This window comes from Podarcis pityusensis (assembly GCF_964106645.2).
Source record: "Podarcis pityusensis genome assembly, chromosome: 6".
NCBI classification, from domain to species: Eukaryota; Metazoa; Chordata; class Lepidosauria; order Squamata; family Lacertidae; genus Podarcis; species Podarcis pityusensis.
This window is the reverse complement of record NC_138030.1, coordinates 55,977,964-55,996,584: the sequence shown is the minus strand read 5'-3', so window position 1 is coordinate 55,996,584 and position 18,621 is coordinate 55,977,964. Positions and strand designations below refer to the sequence as shown.

The 18,621-nt window shown below is 38.9% G+C and overlaps 1 protein-coding gene across 6 annotated transcripts in view; it reads left to right on the top strand.

Annotated features, from left to right (window-relative positions):
- Window positions 1–17,797, top strand: part of EPS15 (epidermal growth factor receptor pathway substrate 15) — a 52,493-nt gene extending 34,696 nt beyond the window's left edge. For 2 of the 6 annotated variants that reach the window (XM_081010820.1, XM_081010817.1), the window contains exons 15-25: window positions 680–877; window positions 2,332–2,529; window positions 4,054–4,140; window positions 4,611–4,701; window positions 6,607–6,642; window positions 8,086–8,216; window positions 9,092–9,161; window positions 10,548–10,624; window positions 12,127–12,289; window positions 12,881–13,047; window positions 15,632–17,797. In XM_081010820.1, the coding sequence (XP_080866946.1) occupies window positions 680–877; window positions 2,332–2,529; window positions 4,054–4,140; window positions 4,611–4,701; window positions 6,607–6,642; window positions 8,086–8,216; window positions 9,092–9,161; window positions 10,548–10,624; window positions 12,127–12,289; window positions 12,881–13,047; window positions 15,632–15,778 (1,365 nt within the window). In that variant the 3' untranslated portion in view covers window positions 15,779–17,797. Of the gene's footprint in view, window positions 1–679; window positions 878–2,331; window positions 2,540–4,053; window positions 4,141–4,610; window positions 4,702–6,606; window positions 6,643–8,085; window positions 8,217–9,091; window positions 9,162–10,547; window positions 10,625–12,126; window positions 12,290–12,880; window positions 13,048–15,631 lie in introns of all 6 variants that reach the window. The other 4 variants (XM_081010819.1, XM_081010818.1, XM_081010821.1 and 1 more) reach the window with 4 other exon arrangements.
- Window positions 17,798–18,621: the final 824 nt, after the last annotated feature.

The following is an 18,621-nucleotide window of genomic DNA, read 5'->3' as shown; positions in this document are numbered from 1 at the left end:
AGAGCTGATGGAGAGTCTGCTCTCCAGGTACTGTCAGATCACCAAATTAGCTACTTTTCAATTGTAGTGTGCTCAGGTGTGGTAAAATCTAATAATGAGTAAACTTGAACAGTCACTGGCTCAGTTCAGAATCATGCGCCAAATCCTCAGAATCATGGTGTGGAAGATCAGGAATGTGCTACTTGCACTTGTACTCTTTTCTGTTCCTTTTCTTTCTTGAGCAAGCAATGATTCTCCATTGCATCTGAAGGGGACAGACTATGACTCCTTTAAACAACAATAAAGTTGTCAGTCTGCGAAAGATGAAGGAGGCAGACAGCAACGCATTCCTGATCCTCCGCAAACTGGTTTTGCAGATCAGGAACATTGCATTTTAACTGACCAATTCAGATGCCATAGTGGGAATAGTGTTTATGCAGTCCAGCTTCTTTCTTTTACTTATGCAGTGAAAACCGTGCTGCCGCAAGTACTTCTTCCATAGTAAATAGCCATACTGCTGTAATATGGAATTTTTTGAAACCAGAAACTACTAGAACTAGTTCCTAAAGGCAGATCTTATGGAGTCTATATTCACCAATTCAAATTAATCTGTACCTGTAATTAAACATACTACTTTAAAAAAAAATGTTTTGGGGCAAAGTTGTGTAGTTTCTAACTTATTTTGCTTTCCGCTCTGCAGATCTCATCACTAAAGGCAGAAATAACTGATCAGGAGTGCAAAATCTCCACATATAAAGATGACTTGAATAAAGCTCAAGAAGAGCTTGGCAGGCTGCAGCAGGAAACAGCAGAGCTAGAGAAGTGTGTCGAGACGGGGAAATTGCAGCTGGGGCCTCTTCAGGAGGGTCTTCAGGAGTCACAACAAGAAATCACTTCAGTAAGAAAATAAGAGAACCCATTTTTCCTTGTTGCCTTTTCTACCAGTCCCCAAATTTTGCTGTTTGAACCAGCCCCCCCCCCCATTTCATTGATATCTAGCAAGGATTATCACAACTAACTCTGCTATTTAAAACTGAAAGAGCAGTGTGTAAGGTAGAGATTCACAAGCACATGGCAGGCAGCCTCCCTCTTTTGCCACAGAACAATCAGGAGTGCTCTTTAAGGCTTCAAATTGTTCCTTTGCAGCCTCAACTGTGCCCATGGCAGTCCATTACTTAGGACATTCTAGCTAGCTCTTTTATTTGCCTTTGAAAAGCTTAAATTCATAGTTGTCATGTGCATTAGTTGGACCAGGAAGATATGAGTTCAAATACTAGCTTGGCCACAAAGCTTATTGAATGGTTTTGGGCCTGTCACTGTTCTTTAGGAAGACATACCTGTCTGTGTGGTTGTGGGGACAAATGAAGGAAATTCTTTGGTGACAAGGCTGAGTAGAAATAAAATTGTGTAGCTGCTCACCACTAAAGAGGGGATTTGGTGAGATAATAAGAGTGACATTCTGTATTCCCCAATTCACTGGATACACTCCTGTTTCATGGTGCTTTCTCTACTACTATGGTCAGTCACTTGTTGTAGTTTGGCTTCTTTGAATAAACCAGGAGTAGTGGACCTGTGGTCTTCCTGATGTCATTGGATAACAACTCCCATCATCTCTAGCCAATGACCATGTTGGCTGGAGCTAAAAGGAGTTGACGTCTTAACAGCACCTGGGAGGCCAAAGGTTCCTCATCCCTGAAACAATCTTTTTAAACTCAACACAGTCTGGCCTGATTCAGACCTAATGACAAACTGCAGGATGCTTCCAATCTCTTCCTTGCAGCCACACTGGATAAGGGTGGGGGGCACTTGCCCCTGAAGCTCAAGCTGTTTAATTCCTGTAGTTCTGGGTTCTGTCTAACCTGGAGCAAAATATACTTTTCTTGGATCACCTGGTAGTATGTTAGGATGTTGCAGCATTAATGTTCCCTTTTTACTGGAGCCTTTTTTTTGCACTGAAGTACTTAATGCTGAGAAATGTGCAAAAGAGTACTATAGTCGTTGCAGAAATTGTGCTTGGTCAATACAGGCGTTGCGAAGCAAATTTCCCAAGTGATCAGAATTTCTATTGAGCATTATGTATAAGCGGCATATTTACAGATTAAGGACCATCCTAATTTTTGCTCATTTTTGAGAGGTTGAAGTACTTGAGTTCCTACTCAAGTAGGAGGGGGGCGGATAGAGGACTTATTTGTAAGAGACATAGGAGGGTTGCTCACTGCAGACTTTTAACATCCCACAGAAGGAACTAAAATGAAAACTTGATTCTGAAAAGAGGCATGCAATACCTTAAATATGTGAGTTGCATATGCTATTTTTATGTTGTTAAGTATATTTATTGTTTTCTCTTCACAGGTGCAAACAAAACTATTTGAACTCAAAGAGTTGGAAAACGGCCTCTTTAACTGGGAGCCTCAGCCACAGAACACACTACTTAATGGAAATGGCAACCATTCAAGCCTCAGCAACAGCAGCAGTGAAACTGCTAACTTTAATGAGAATGCTGAAAGAGAGAATTCAGCAGATTCTGAACAAATAAATCATGAACCTCCTGTGAGTATTGGTTTTTTTTTGTTTTATTAAACAATTAGATGCAAAACACATTATCAAGCTTGAGTTTACAAAAATAGCAAGTTTGTCTGCCAATAAGGTTTCTGTTCAAAAGTCAAGATTTATTATATTGAGATGCTTGTATAGATTGGTGCATTGTTTATCCTTTTCCAATATGCTGCCCTCAGCCAACTAGTTCATAGAGATTTGTGGGAATGTGCTACTTCAGTTTCTTGTATTTGTTAACGCTATTCAGAGACTTCAGTGTTCAGAATGATATTTGGGAAGGAGGCCACAGTGTATGAGACCATAGGTTTCCTTCTTCCAAAGTTCCATTCTATTGAAGGTATTTTTAATTTTTTTAAACCCTCAGCGTTGCAGAGGACAACCTTTTTTACCTTAATATTCTTAAGCCATCAGAAAAGGTAGAACTGGTAAAATGCTTAAATCCATATACTAAAGCTCTTTCCAAGTCCATTTTTATCATTTGAGGTTGGTCTACATCAGTAACGGAGAACCTGTGGCCCTCAAGATCTTGCTGGACTGCAACAGGATTCCTATTGGCCATGCTGGTTTGTTTGGGGCTGATGGGAATTGGGAGTCCAGCAACATCTGAATGGCCACAGGTTGCCCATTGCCTGGTCTACATCTAATTGCAACCTATCCCAACTAAACTTTGATAGCATCACCCACCTTTGGGAAATGTTACAATACAGTTAAAATATGCAAATTTCCTTAGTGCTTTGGCCCCAGGTATTCTGACGCAGCTCTTAGTGATAATTTAATTGGCCACTTTTCATGGTTTTGGGCAATCTAAATCTATTACTGGACAGAATGTGCCGTATCCAGTGTTAGTACTACTCGGTGTAGACCCATTGAAATTGAAGTACTTAAGTTAATCATATCCCTTAATTTCAATGAATATACTGTGAGGAAAACCTATGTTGGATACAACCAAATAACGTTGGTTTGGTTTTGTGTCTTATTGTCCTTTCCAGATGTAATTCTCAAATGTTTCAGAAACAATATAGCACATTCCTTTTTATATAATGTGCTTGCCCACTGTCTACTTGTAGTTGCTTGTAAGTATGATGTTAGCCGTTGCTTACAAGGTTCACTTCTTAAAAGAATACATGAGTTAGCATGAGCAGCATTGGTATTGAAGGTGAATGTGTGCCAGAAATGAACAGATTGTGAACAGCAATTCTGTAAACAATATTGCTATATAGACTTGTCACTAATGGTTAGATGTGTTCACAAATTGAAATCATTACCTTTAGTACGTATCTTTTCTCACTTCAGTCTCTTAACTTTTGTATATCCCAGTGTAAACAGAAACTTTAGCTCAGTCAGTAGAGCATGAGACTCTGAATCTCAGGGTCTTGTGTTTGAGCCCCACGTTGGGCAAAATATTCCTGCATTGCAGGTGGTTGGACTAGATGACCCTCATGGTCCCTTTCAATTCTGCAGTTCTGTGAATAATTCTGTGGATCATTCTATATGTAAACATACTTTCCCCCTCAAAAGGTCAGGAATAGTCCAGACACAACACATGCAGAAGCAGAAGCAGAAGCAGAAGAAGCGGAGGTTGTGCCACCAGATGTTACCAAAAAAGTGAGTTTGTAGAGCACTTTAAAATGCCTCATTACATATAGTATTGTATGAAACTTAATGCATTCCTTCATTTTGCAGGAATGGGTGTCAGGTTAGTGAAGTAATTTGGTGCTGACTCACTGACTTGGATCCAGAGTAGCCCTTTTGCAAATGGAACTGTCTATCCATTGAGTTTTTCCCATTCTTCCTGCAGATTCCTGCAGACTTCTGTGCTATCTCCAACCAAATGAAGCAGGGTTTATTGGGGGTGGGGGGGAATTTGAGGAAATTGTTCCTTTCTCCTCTCCCTCCCAACCCCCAGTGAGTGAAAGATTGAATTCTACTTTAGACAATTAGAAAGTGGGATGGATCCCGTGAAGTTGCATCTCTCTCATACTTAATTCCATGTATGTAAAATAAGTGTAATTACTGCCGTCACAGATGGGATGAGGAGATTTGTACAATTGTGCAATATATTTATTTCCTACTAGGGAGATCCATTTAATGAAGAATCCCATCAGCTCTCTGATCAGGCTGAAGGCTCCAATTTAGACTTCTTTGAGGCTGACCCCTTTGTTGGTAGTAAGTTATCTTTCATTCTGTTTGTATTTATTGATTATGACTGCTTTTGTGTTATCTGTAATTATGTAATTTTTTCATGTTGTATGTAGCATGTTGAGCATGGTTTTAACTATGGAAAGGTGGCATGCAAATAAAATGATATATGTATGTAGCCTATTCATTGAAAAAAGTGTTTAATGTCATTAAGCTGAATTTCCATTAGGTTATGTGAACATAGATAGATAGCAATAGATATTCCCGCCCTCCTACACACACACACACACACACACACACACACAGGCGTGGAGTGCTTAGCACTTTCTGGGAATGTGAAGAAACGACAACAAAAAGTGATTCTGAACCATCATGCCAAAAAACGGGTGAAATAACACCGAAGTCACATTTCAGTCCGGTATCCCAAAATCAGTGTGGACCTCCACCTTGGGATGATATCTTGAGAGGTGGCTAAATCTATGCAAGAGAGGGTGAAGTCACACCAAAGTCAGATTTCTGTCTGCCATCTTGATTCAAAATGTTGTTTGGCATCCAAATGTCAATTAAGAGTGCTGCCCCCTTCCCAGGAACCCTCAAGAGGCGTTACATACAAGGGCATAGAGAGAACAAATAAACAAATGGACACATCATTTCCTAAAATATACACAGTAGTAGATTATGGTACAAATTGATATTCTGTAAAGGCTTGGATTTCATTCTAAAATGTTAGGTCAGTTCTGGTACTGTTCAGTTTAAATCTGTCTGAGCAGTTTACAGCTAAATACAATAAAATATAGAAATGAAACAAAAGAGACAAATGAGAATAAAAATAAAAGAGCAAAGGATAAGGGGAAAACTTCAGTGAAAATTCTAATTCAAGTGAAAGGTCTTGGGGGAGGTGGGGGAGGAAGGAACCCTACCTTGGGCAGGTTTTCCTTTTAGCTCTGCTTTGTTTTCTCAACATCACCTTTCCCCCTTGCTTTCTCCAGTTTTCAAAATTTCATGTGCATTGTTGATAGACTGTTGTGTTCAGGAAGTAAAATAACTGGTATGCAGAACCTTCTCTGTGGTTACCATGCAGTGATGTGTATTTGGCTATAATATTTCTTACTAAATGAGGGAAATAACAGCAGGAAAATGGTTCTTTTAAAATACTGATGCTCTTGAATTGCTGTTTTGACCATCTTGTGGTTAGCATTTGTGAGGTGAGTCTTGGCAGATTGTGAGGGCCTAACCATGTGTGTTGCATACTAATGCATATCAAAGTGCTCTAACTCTGGGGTGTGGGAGGGAGAGCATAGCCAAGACCTTTTCAAGAACTGGCAATTTAGAGCAGAGAAATAGCAGGGACAGAAATGTTTTAATAGCCCAGTGCCTTTCCCAGGGTTTCAATAAAAGTGTGTGTGTCCTTGCCACCCCAGGGAGCTGTCACATGAAGGAGAGGATCAAACCAGCCCCATAGATATCAGTGCCACAAAAGTGAGCAGTCCTTTGTTCTTTTCATGATGCTTCTCCCTTTACCTCCTAATAGGCAAGCTCATCTCATTTTGAAACTGTATGAGAGCACTGAAGAAGAAAACAAGGGTGCACTTAGTTGTAGGAGCTGTTCAAGTGGTTCTGTGCAGGGATGCTATTCCTCCCATGTCCTTTGATGTCAAAGCTCATAGCATACATACCTGAGAGCTTCTGCAACAGGTGAAGGAAATGAAAGGAGGATGAAGGGCAGATAAAAATTTTAGATGAATGGGAATACAGGTTGAGCTCCTGCAATATCCCATGAGTGGCCTGTGTTGTATACAGCTGACCAGGGTAAAACTGCACAGAACCATTTGACACTCCTTCACAGGTAATTAGAGGTATGTTTTTGCCCCTAAAGGTCTGTACAAGTGCTAGGGAAAATATTTACATGTGATGTTTCACTCTTTAAAATAGGTGATCCTTTCAAGGATGACCCTTTTGGGAAGATTGGTGAGTTACTCTCTTTTTTTTAGTTCACAAGCAGGAAATTTGAGGAACTTGTTGGGGACTGTAATTTTTTATTTGGAGTAGAAATGGAAGAACTGGAGCTCTATATGAGTTCAGCCTTAGCAGGTTTCCCAAACAAATGTTACCTGTGATGGAGAACTCAATTACATTAGGCAACACAAGGATGCTCACTTTGCAGAGGAAGCTATGGGAAATGCTGAGCTTATTAGAACAAGGAGTAACCCAACTTTGGGCACACAGATCTCCTAACATTAGAAAGTGCTTTGTCTAGGAAGTGCTTGAGGCTGAGACCCAACATCTTCTACTAACTGGCATGTGGTTATGGCATCCTATTACTTGCCTATTTGTGCCATTTAAGGGAAGCAGAAGGGAGTTCTGTGAACAGATTTTGGGAGGGGGAAATTCAGGAATCATCCAGTCCAAGCTTACCAAGCAGCTAGAGAATTCTAAATGTTGCCATGAAATGTGTTTTCCTTCTCCTCTCCCAGTGCATTGAAGGCATCATTGTAGAACATTTTCTTCAGAACCTTTTCATAATGTTTACTCCCTTCTGCTTTTTGTTTATTAATGGTGTGGTCATCTTTGCCATCTTCAGAGAGGATAAAGATCAGTTGCTGGGAATTGCAGGTGGGGAGAGGGTTGTTGTGCTCTGGTTCTGCTTACCAGCTGGTCTCTGTAAGAACAGGATGCTGGACTAGATGGGCTTTTGGCCTGATCCAGGAAGGTGGGTTCTTGGTTTCTTACCTTCTCTGCTTTTAAAACTGCTGAACAGACACCCTCTGCCAAGCTGATGTTCCTAAAGAATGCTACCTCTCTCCTCCATTCACCCTCAAATTTTCCTAATTATTTTTTAACTCTTCTTCCTGCTTCAAGCTTTTAGAGGTTAGAAGGTATTTATACAATGTGTTTCTTGTACATGCAAGCAGCCCTAGCTTTTTAATGTGTCAGCACTAACAACAAATTTTAATGTGTGATTCAAGCAATAAATGATATTAGCCCAGCCAGATGGGTGGGGTATAAATAAATGATGATGATGATGATGATGATGATGTAAGCAATTATGTGGTGCCATGGACTGCAGAAGAGGTAGTTGAAGCAGTAGCTAAAGTTCCTGTTAGCAGGGTGAATATCCAAACATGTCATAGCATATGCTCATGTAAGTGCATACTCAGAGAAGGCAAGGACTGCTTACATTGACATTTTGTGTAAGCCATATTTAGGTGAACGCTTCAAGTGAGAGGAAGCATATAACAAGCTAGCCCCTATACTGGGCCTTTGTGCAAAACAGAGCATTGTAGTAGATAGGCACTACTTAAATGAGCAAGATTACTGTGCACGTACTTCTATAAGAGAATGCAAAACATTTTCAGCAAGTGAATGCAAAACATAACTTCAGTAATAAATCTTGACTTGGTTTTCTTTAAGATCCTTTTGGTAGTGATCCTTTCAAAGGTTCAGATCCTTTTGCAGCTGACTCCTTTTTCAAGCAATCATCCACAGATCCTTTTGGAAGTATTGACCCCTTCAGTGCAACCAGCAACAGCAATAATTCCACGGTATGTCTGGAAGAAGTACATGTACATCTATTGGGGTAATGAACTGAAGCACCACCATAGTATTTAAATAGGGAATGCCGCTAGTTTCTCTAACTCAATGAACATGTGTGTTTTAAATGCAATAGGCTGTTGGCAATTGATCTCTGCAGCTGTATTGCCATTCTTTTGTGACATCTTGAAGTGAAGTGCTTCACCCCTAGAATCCAGAAATATTAGATCATAAGATATTTGGAAATGAATAAATAGAGAGGTGTTGTAACAGGAAATGTTCAGAATTACTGTTCCCAGTTCCCATTTTTAAATAAGGGTTTACTCATTTGGTAGCTACTTTGATCCATGAAAGAAGTAACATAATATAACCAGCACTTGACTGTGTAACAGTTCAGGTGATTTCTGCAGAGTGCTTGTGTTTTTAAAAACTTTGCATGGATAGCAGCTGGGCTTTGGTTGACTTAGCCATTTATCTGAGGTTCTGTTGAGATTTAATAAGCATCTCTGGATCCTGGCAGCTTCAAACAAAACATTTGTTTTAATACTACTGATTTGAAAGTAATTTTCCAGATAGTTTAAGTAACAATGCCTGGAAGGAATATACTTTAAAAGGCGCAAGGGCAGCTGAACGTTCAAATTTCAATCTAATGGGTGATTGGTTTCTTAAAGAAAGAAATCTCTGCCTTCATGGGAGATTGATGCAATTTTTGAGAGCAAAACTAATATTTTCTGTATTCTTCAGCAAATAATTAAGGATGACATTAGTATAGGATTTTATTTTTAAAAAAAAAATTAAAATTTTGACCCTTTGGCAAATAATAGCTTATCTAATTAAGAATCTTGATGGTCTGAAGTAAACAGCTTTAATGGATTTTAACTTTTAGACAGAAACACTGAAGTATAATGATCCTTTTGCTCCTGGTGGAATTGCTGTTACTACATCAAGTGATACAGGTAAGGCTTGAAGTGGGTTTTCAAGCTGTGGCTTCTGGTGATCATGGCCTATGGATTAGCATAATATCTGAACTGAACGTTTCTCCTCATGGAAAATTCTGGTCTTAGATAGGAATTAACAGACTGAAAATGAAAGCAGATAAACACCTTCAAACTATGACTTGTCTGTGTTTGGAAGCTCAAATTCATGATTTGGGTTCTGAGCTATGGTTAATACATAATGAGCCTTGGTGTGATGTCTGAAAGGCGCTTTTCAGGCACATGCAAAGAACACAACTTAACACAACTGAAGTTGTACAAACCTGTACAAAATCATCCCACAACGCTTTTCTGTGGCTGCACATCTAGTGTTGTAACAGAGATTGAGTTGACAAGAGAACCCAAATGCATTTCAGTTAGATGCATAATGAAGAGAGCTTTGTAAATAACCATTTGTCTGCTTAGTTGAGCACAAATAAGATAACCAACTTATGGGAAACAATTGAAGTTGATGCTTGCCACTCAGTTCAAATGACTGACATAGAGGTATAAACAGGATGGCTGATACTATTTTTGTGGGCTAAAACTTAATTTGCAAACCTGGATAAAGATGTACCTGTTTCTGGGAGCAAAAGGAGATTGTGACTGTCTCCCTCATGCCCTGCCAGTGAGTTTGTAAAAGTAGATAACACCTTTTGATCTGATTCAGTAAGGTAATATTTATATTCTTGGTTGTGACAATGTACTAATGCATTGCTAAATATATGGCACGCAAGTCAGAGGTTTATTTCACTGATAATAGCCTGGCTTACCATTCAGTTACCAAAACTGGGACACTGAAGAGTTATGTATAGTTTCTATGAAATATAGAAAGTAAAAGAACCACCCTCCTTGAGACTTCATTTCAAATCATGTTTATAACACTTCCATGAGATCTGCATGTCTTGTAAGAATTCCGCAAAATTATTTTCTAACTATTGCTCTTTAACAATGTATCCAGTACTGTAGAAAACAGGCATGATCCTTATCAAATCTCATTGGTTTGAATTTGAATGTGAACTTTGAGTAACATTTATGCCACCTTGTGAATTTATTTATACTGAGTTCTTTTACCACCTTGTAGTTTAAATTATAGTAATTTATTATTATTATTATTATTATTATTATTATTATTATTATTATTTCTATACTGCCCTTTATCCAAAGATCACAAGGTAGTTTATAATATAAAACCACCAAATACATAACATAAATAAGATTATGGTGGTGAGGCTATCAACCCTAACTGGGTGTTGCCCATAACTGGTGTAAGATCCAAAAGATTCAATGTAAAATAGACTCATCTCCTCTCTTGTCTAGCTTTTGTTAGTCAATGAATTAACTTTTCTTCTCTCTTGCTTATTTTAGCTACAGATCCCTTTGCCTCTCTGTTTGGAAATGAATCATTTGGAAGCGGCTTTGCTGACTTCAGCACATTGTCAAAGGTAATTTGAAATGATTAATGCCTGTGGAAAAAGCATAAAATTGCTGCAGTAACCAACACACTAGAGGCTCCTACATACGAGGATACAAAACACAACTTTAGCAGATGCTGAATCTAAATCAACAGATCATGACTTCTCAGATTGATTCCCCTTTTAAGCTACTGTGAGCCTCATTATTTCTGAGATTACTTGCTTTGTGAACTGCCGTGAGCACAATTCAGTTAATGGAAAACTACACCTACTATGACTATAGGTGCTTGCATCGTCTCATTGACTACCTTACTTTCTTCTGCTTCCATTCCAAGATTTATATATCCTTTTTAGAGTGTTTCTGAAGCTGCTGTATTTGAATTCTTCTCAACAGCAGGGTAGTCAAGCAAGCAAGCAAGTTAGCTTTCAAGAAATGAAAATTCCTCCAATCGTAATCATAATTGTAATTTATTAATACCCTGCCCATCTGACTGGGTTGCCCCAGCCACCCTTGGCACCTTCTAACCAAAATACAGGCAAAGCAACTAAACAACAACAACATAAAACATTAAAAGCTTCCTGAAACAGGGCTACCTTCAGATTCCTGTGTCATGTGGAAGTCACTCCACACACGTTGTTATACATGGAATAGCTCTTACACAGTTCTGTTTTTCTTGTGGTGATCACGCTGCTTGTGCAGTGAATCCAGCCTCATCTTTAACTGCTGTGAAATTATATAAGAGCAACAGAGCATGTATGTGACTAGTTCTGACTATTGCTGCTTGTATACAAGACCACAAAAGTTACTAGCCTGCAAAAGCGTTTAGTAGCTGTGATGGCTTGTGTATGCTCTTCACAATAAACACCCTCTGCTCACTCAGAGAGATATTTACAGTTCTTTATTTTACATATGTACAAGCAGCACATTACAATCATGCGTCCGAATCAACCGGTTCAGATTTGGGGAGTGGTCTTCTCCGGCTTCTCCTCCAACAGAAAAGGCGGGGAAGTTTCATGGGACGTCTCTGATCCCTGCGCTTTAACCCTCTCCTTTCCTGTGCAGACGGCACAGGAACAGGCTCTCCGTCTGTTCCTGAACTTCCTGTGCGGTGCTGGGGCTGTGCTTCAGCATCGGAGAGCCTTCCCACCTCCTGGCTCTCTCCCTCTTCCCCTTCCGTCACTTCCTCTCTGTTTCCCTCGGACTGTTCCCGCTCTGACTCTTTTCCTCCCCCGCCCCCCGCCTCAAAGGCGTTCCTTGGCCGTAGCCTGCTGTGTTCTCTGCTTGGCACAAATGAAAGTCCATTTTTTTGGTCCTGCCATTACTCTCCATGGCACAGGAATATAATTTAAAAGTATGAACATCTGCAGACATCTGCAGTTTGCCAGTGCATGAACTCCTTTTTTTGTGGCACTTGAATAAGCACTGTTTTATGTTAGAAAACGAAAATGATAGCCATGTCCTCCCCGCAAGCTATGTTGTTAAGCAAAACAGTAGCTTTTCCTGTTTTTGTTGCTGTCTGTTTGTTTTTTAGGCAAATAATGAAGATCCATTTAGTTCATCTACAACAGGCTCTGTCAACAATGTGGTCATAACTAAAAATGTGTTTGAGGAACCTCCAGCCAAAAATGAAGATGTACCTCCTGCTTTGCCTCCTAAAACTGGAACACCTACTAGACCTTGTCCTCCCCCACCTGGTAAGAACCAGTACTAAGTGTTTGTGTGCTACTCTTTGGTTTAAAGATGTCTTTATGGCTGTAAGAGAGCAAAGAGCTTCTAATTTAGTAACCCACTAATTCCTATACTACTTCTATTTCTTACATAATTTTAAGTTGTCCTTCTTAATTTAGGTAATCTTTACTTAGATACATGTTGGGAGCCATAAATTTGTAAGAGAGGCTGTAACTTTTAAATTGCTGTGACAGTGCTACTGTAGAAGCTGGTTGCTGAGTAGTTTATTGAATTTGATAAAGCAAGCTCGTTTAACCAGTTTTAAAATAGATTAAATTAAGCATATTTTTTTTAATTTGAATGAAAGAACTGGCTCTTACCCACACTGAACCACTTACAAAATGGAGAAAAAAATTGGGAAGAATGTACATACAAACAAACCCTGAAAAACGTGAAAGGTTTTAGAAATCAGATTAATTTATGACTACCAGCACTAAGGATTTTTTGTGGGGGTTTTTGGCTATATGATGAGATGGTGTAACCTAAAACACTATTGTACACTGGATAAATATTTCTGCCACACTCATAATCATGCTAAAGTGATTATTTTGATGTAGGAAAAAGGCCTATCAACAAATTGGAGTCTTCGGATTCCTTTAAACTGAATGATCCCTTCCAGCCCTTCCCAGGCTGTGATGGTTCCAAAGAACAGGAAGCTGACCCATTTGCTCCCACTGGTGTGTGCAAAGAGATGGACACCAGCAATTTTGCTAATTTCAGTGCTGTAAGTAAACAGGATGGGGAGGCATCAAGCTAACTCTAATGACTTATTTTTGTGAAGAACAATGAACATTTCCAGACTTAAATTGAGTGAAATGGGTTTCATACCACAATGCAACGATGTAGCACATATTAATGTTAGTAGTGCCTCTCTAAAAAAAAGGGTACATTACCACTTCCTTCTGGGACAAATGCAGCCAGTTGCAGCAGATTCTTAGTTGCACATTTATGTATTATTTAGCTTCACATGAATAATTGTTATCTTTCCCAGTCTTCGTACAAAGCTGTAAGTACACATTGTGCCTCAGGGTTTAATGTCTGTACAGTATATCAAACTGCAGTGCATCATTTATCTTCAAAGCATATGTTAAGGTCACAGTTAGGCAGTTAGAAAATAAGCAGCACAACCTTTACATTGTACTTGTAGCTACCATTTGAAGGCTTAATCCCCTGCAAGATTCATAAATACAAATTGATAGTGTGACAAGGAAATCTTGTCCCTGAGCTCCTTTTTTGGCAACCAGCCATACAGCTAGGCCCTGCCTGCTGCCTCCGCTGTAAGATTAGTCTGGGGGAAGGGCACAGGCCCAGGGACAACTGATGCAGCAGCAGGCTTTGTAGGCAAGGCATCTTAAAGGCCGAAACAATAGGGGAGGGTGGTAAGGATTTGTTCAGGAGACAGACTCAAGGGAATGAACAGCGCTAGCCATAAACTATTATAAAAAGGGAAACTACCAAAAGTAAACATCCTCGTTGTATAGAACACTTCAAGATAAGGCACAGATCTGTCAACTTGGCATGCCACCCGTCCACTGTTAGTGCTGAGTGATCTGTAAATGAGCGAACAAGTACAATGCACATGAAAGAGAGATGTTATTTTCCAAGGAGCGCAGAATTAAATTTCAAGTACTTGAAGGTAGGAAGCATGGAGCAATCAGTCAATCAATTAACACTATAAAGGATTTCTGGGTCAAGTTAGTGAGAACATGTATTTATGTCAGTTTTTATCCTGCCTTCCTACAACTTTGCGCCCAAGGAGGAATGACAAAACAAAATACAGCAAAATAAAACTTATCAAAAATTTTTTATAAAGCAAGCTGTTAAAAGCATAAATAGATGAAGCTATCTGCCACCAGCAGCAGAGCACACACAGCAGCCTGAAGGTCTTGTCTTAACATCTTCATCGGCTAGCAGAAGGTCATTAGACTGGAGGCTAAACAGGCTTCTTTAAGAAGGGAGTTCATCAGCCATTGAAAAGACCATTTCTTGCATTCCCAGCAAACCTGATGTTGACTGGATGCAGAAAGGGATGCTCTCAGAAATATTACTAGCCAGGCAGACTTATATTGGAGGAAGTGGTCCTTCAATCAGCCAGGTCTTTAAAAGTCATAACTAGCATACTGAATTCTCCCTGGAAACCAATATTCCCAGTAACTGGCTCCTAGTCAATAGCCTGGCTGCATCATCCTAGAACACCTGCAGCAGTTACATTTCAAAGACTGCTTCCTATAGAACACATGACAGTAATCTAATCAAGATGTAACTAAGACATGTGTCAAGATGGCCAAATCAGATGCTTTAAGGAATGAGTGCAGTTGGCACACCAGCCTCAGCTATGTAAAATTTCTTTCTTTCTTTCTTTCTTTCTTTCTTTCTTTCTTTCTTTCTTTCTTTCTTCCTTCCTTCCTTCCTTCCTTTCTTCCTTCCTTCCTTCCTTCCTTCCTTCCTTCCTTTCTTTCTTTCTTTCTTTCTCTTTCTTTCATATCCCACTTTGCCTCAAATGATCTCAAGGTGGTGTACATAGCTCTCTTCCTCCCCATTTTATTGTCACAACAATCCCATGAGGTAGGTTAGGCTGAGAGTAAGTGACTGGCCCAAGGTTATCCAGTGAGCTTCATGGCTGAGTGAGGATTTGAACCCTGAGTGAGAATTTGATCCTAAGTCTGACACTCCCAACCACTACATCACACTGGCGCTCTGTGCCAGCACCTGAAAAAATCAACTGTGTCGTATGTTACCATAACATTTTCCTTAGTAAACGGAATCATCTTTATATCTTACTACTCTGTTAATCAGTGGGTCATAGCGGTGGTGGACTTGGGATTTCTTAACTTGCTTTATTGCATGACAGTCACTGGGATGTAAACCTTTGGGGAGGAACAGTAATGTGGTGCTCTTGATTATTTTGAAGGCCTTTCTTTAATTAAATCTGTGTACTTGGATTGTTGGGTGGTTTGAAATAAGCATTATATATATATATATAATATAATCCTTCTCTTTAATTAACAGTTTAAAGTAACTGCTAAAGATCCGATAGTCCAAACTCTTACAGTGGACTTACATCTTTGCAAGCTAAATCAAATGCACACTTTCAATTTTCTTTGAGTGTTTGGGGCAAATGAAAATATTATTTTTCTCCTCTTAATCAAACAATTGAAACAATGAACTAGATAAATCATAGATGCCGACCAAACACCCATTTAAATTCTAAGTGATGATAATAATTTAAACCAACTGGGGACAGAATCTTCTTTAAACACTTGATTTTTACCTCCTCAGTTAACAAATCCATGGTTTCTCTATTTTAGTATCCTACTGAAGAAGATATGATTGAATGGGCAAAGAGGGAAAGTGAGAGAGAGGAGAAAGAGCGTCTTGCAAGGTTGAAACAACAAGAACAAGAAGATTTAGAACTAGCTATTGCACTCAGTAAATCTGAAATATCAGAAGCATGAAGAATTGCCACAACCATTTGTCCCTTGCCCTGTATGTGTATAGCTAATCAGAAGCTGCTTATGCACAGGGAAGTACAAAAGGCTTTAAATTCCTGCAAATGTGATTTTTGAGCAATGTAATGTCTTATTTGTAATTTTTTTCATATTCACTTAACTCATCTGGCTACTCTTTTTTAATAAAGCGAAGTTCCATTTGTACTTACCTTGTTATCTTCTTGTGTACTATATAAACCATTACACCAAAGTAAGTTCTTATAATGCAAAAAAGACAAATCTGTATTAAGGCACAGCAATGCATTTTTGAAAGATCTCAGAAGGCAATTCTGACTCCAACCAAGTTCCCCTTTGATACATGCCTTACGCAGTGTTGAAGATCTAGAATGTGCAGGTGTGTCTAACACATAAAATGAGTGAGTGCATTGTATTGCCTTTAAACAAATGGATAGGTCATGTGTTACTGATATTTCCCTTAAAAAATATTAGATGGCTTGTTTTAAGTCTTGATTAGCTTTCTTTTCGAAAGGGCCAAATTTTGCCAATTACTATAATACTGAATTATTTAGGTCTCCCAGGTGGCCCAGTTAGCAAAGTACATTTTCACCAAATCTGGCCATGTAGCCAACCAAACTGTAGTTTATGGTAAATCTTCATGTACTTAAAAATTGCTGATAATCCTGCTTCTTTCTTGCTAAAATGTTCAGATCTGGTTATCACAGGTATTAGAAATCTATTGTATATTTTAGAGATGATGATAATTGAGGTTAGGCCTATGGAGTGCCTTTATGTCTGTGGGCTTCCTTTTAATGAAGGCTCTTCTTTTGGGGTGGATATCTAACAGAAAATCTAGATTCCAGATGCAACTAGTGTTATCTGAAACTTTTAACTGCCATTTTGCCTACTATCAGGTTTTTTAAAATGACCTTTTAGGATTGTTCCAAGGAGATTTCTAAGATTACACTGTTTGGCCAAGTTCACTGTTAAGAACTTTGATGCCCCACTGCTAATTGAGCCAATTTCTTATGTGAAATATGCAACTTAAATTGGCAAGTTGACAGCAGAATTTGAAATAGGGTAGGAAGTAGACTACATAAAGATATAGTTTACAACAGTCGGTTGCTGTTGTGTATAATTTATTGAATGCCAACTGATAGTTGCACCTTAAAAATAAATTTCCTTTTATAGTAACGAAGTCAAAATTGAATGTTAATGAAAGTAAGTTATTATCTAATATGTTCTGTTCTGCAGGATGTTAAACTCATTCCAAATGACTCGTTTCACTTCCATCTTCAATACATGAATAGTTAGGCTGCAGCCACACAAAACTGGTGGTTCTGCTTCCCCCCCTCCCAAAACACTGTGGTATTTGTGCCTCAAATTAAGAGTTTTAAAATGATTTTTCTTCTGCTGCAAGGAGTTGCATAGTTACCACTATCAGGATGAAACTTTTCCAGTTACCTGTGGATGCTGCTGCAAGAGACTTTTTAGGAAGGTAGTTTTTGCTCAATTTTCCTATAAATTGAGATCAGTTATGAGAAACTTTTGCACTAGGAAATGAGCATTTTAAAACACCTGCTCAAAAAAGTAACCTAGCAAAACCTCTTGCAAGTATTAATGTTCATAATTTATCTACCCAAATTTTGTATTAACATTAATTGTGCATATTGTATGTTTAACTGGACTACATAGATTTTTCCTTTTTTGTTAAATGTATACTTTGTGGACCAATACAATATCTGTGTGTATATATTATACATATAAATATATATATATTCAAGCTTTCTTGTATAGGATTTAAAGTTCTGAGTCACTTGATGTTACATTTCATGTTACTGACTGATCACAGAACCTTTACTCGAAGGCTTCTAAATAAACCACTGCTGTGTCAGCTTAAATGGCATTACTGTTAAAGTTTTAAAAGGCTTTTAATAACTTGTTCAGGTGGGGTTAGCCTCTATTTATAGACCTTTGTTTAAAAATTCTAAAATAGCTTGTAATTATGAATAAAACAGTTTAAGTATATTATGTTTCGTCTGGTTTTTGTTTTTACTTTTAAGTAAACTGTACAGTGTCTTGTGGAAGTATACAGATATGAAACATCACAACTTTAGTTTTGGTTTGAAAATGAATTTTAAGTGAACTTTCCATTCCCTAAAGTATGTTTTTTTGAGAAACTACTCAAATGTATTATTTCTGTACAGAGTTTGGATTTTGTAGTTCACAGCGGGTGGCGCTGTGGGTTAAACCACAGAGCCTAGGGCTTGTCGATTGTAAGGTTGGCGGTTCGAATCCCTGCAACGGGGTGAGCTCCCGTTGCTCAATCCCAGCTCCTGCCAACCTCGCCGTTTGAGAGCATGCAGTGCAAGTAGATAAATAGGTACCGCTCCGGCGGGAAGGTAAACGACGTTTCCGTGCGCTGCTCTGGTTCGCCAGAAGCGGCTTAGTCATGCTGGCCACATGACCCGGAAGCTGTACTCCAGCTCCCTTGGCCAATAAAGCAAGATGAGCACCACAACCCCAGAGTCGGCCACGACTGGACCTAATGGTCAGGCGTCCCTTTACCTATTCAATAGCTCAAAGTGGGTAGCAGCATCCTAGACATCAGACAAGAAATAGATCCCTATCTCCAAAGCTTTTGAAACCTACATGGGGACAATAGAAACAGCAACAAACGGTGGGTGGTACCTGACTATGTCATTCACGTGAATCACATCCATCACTTACTTCTAAAATTTAATCATTTGTGGTTAAGTTCTGATACAGATCTAGCCTCTAAATTGGACAGCGTCGGTTTGCCTCTACTTTCATAAATACATATTTAAGAGCACAAAAAATGCATCATGTAT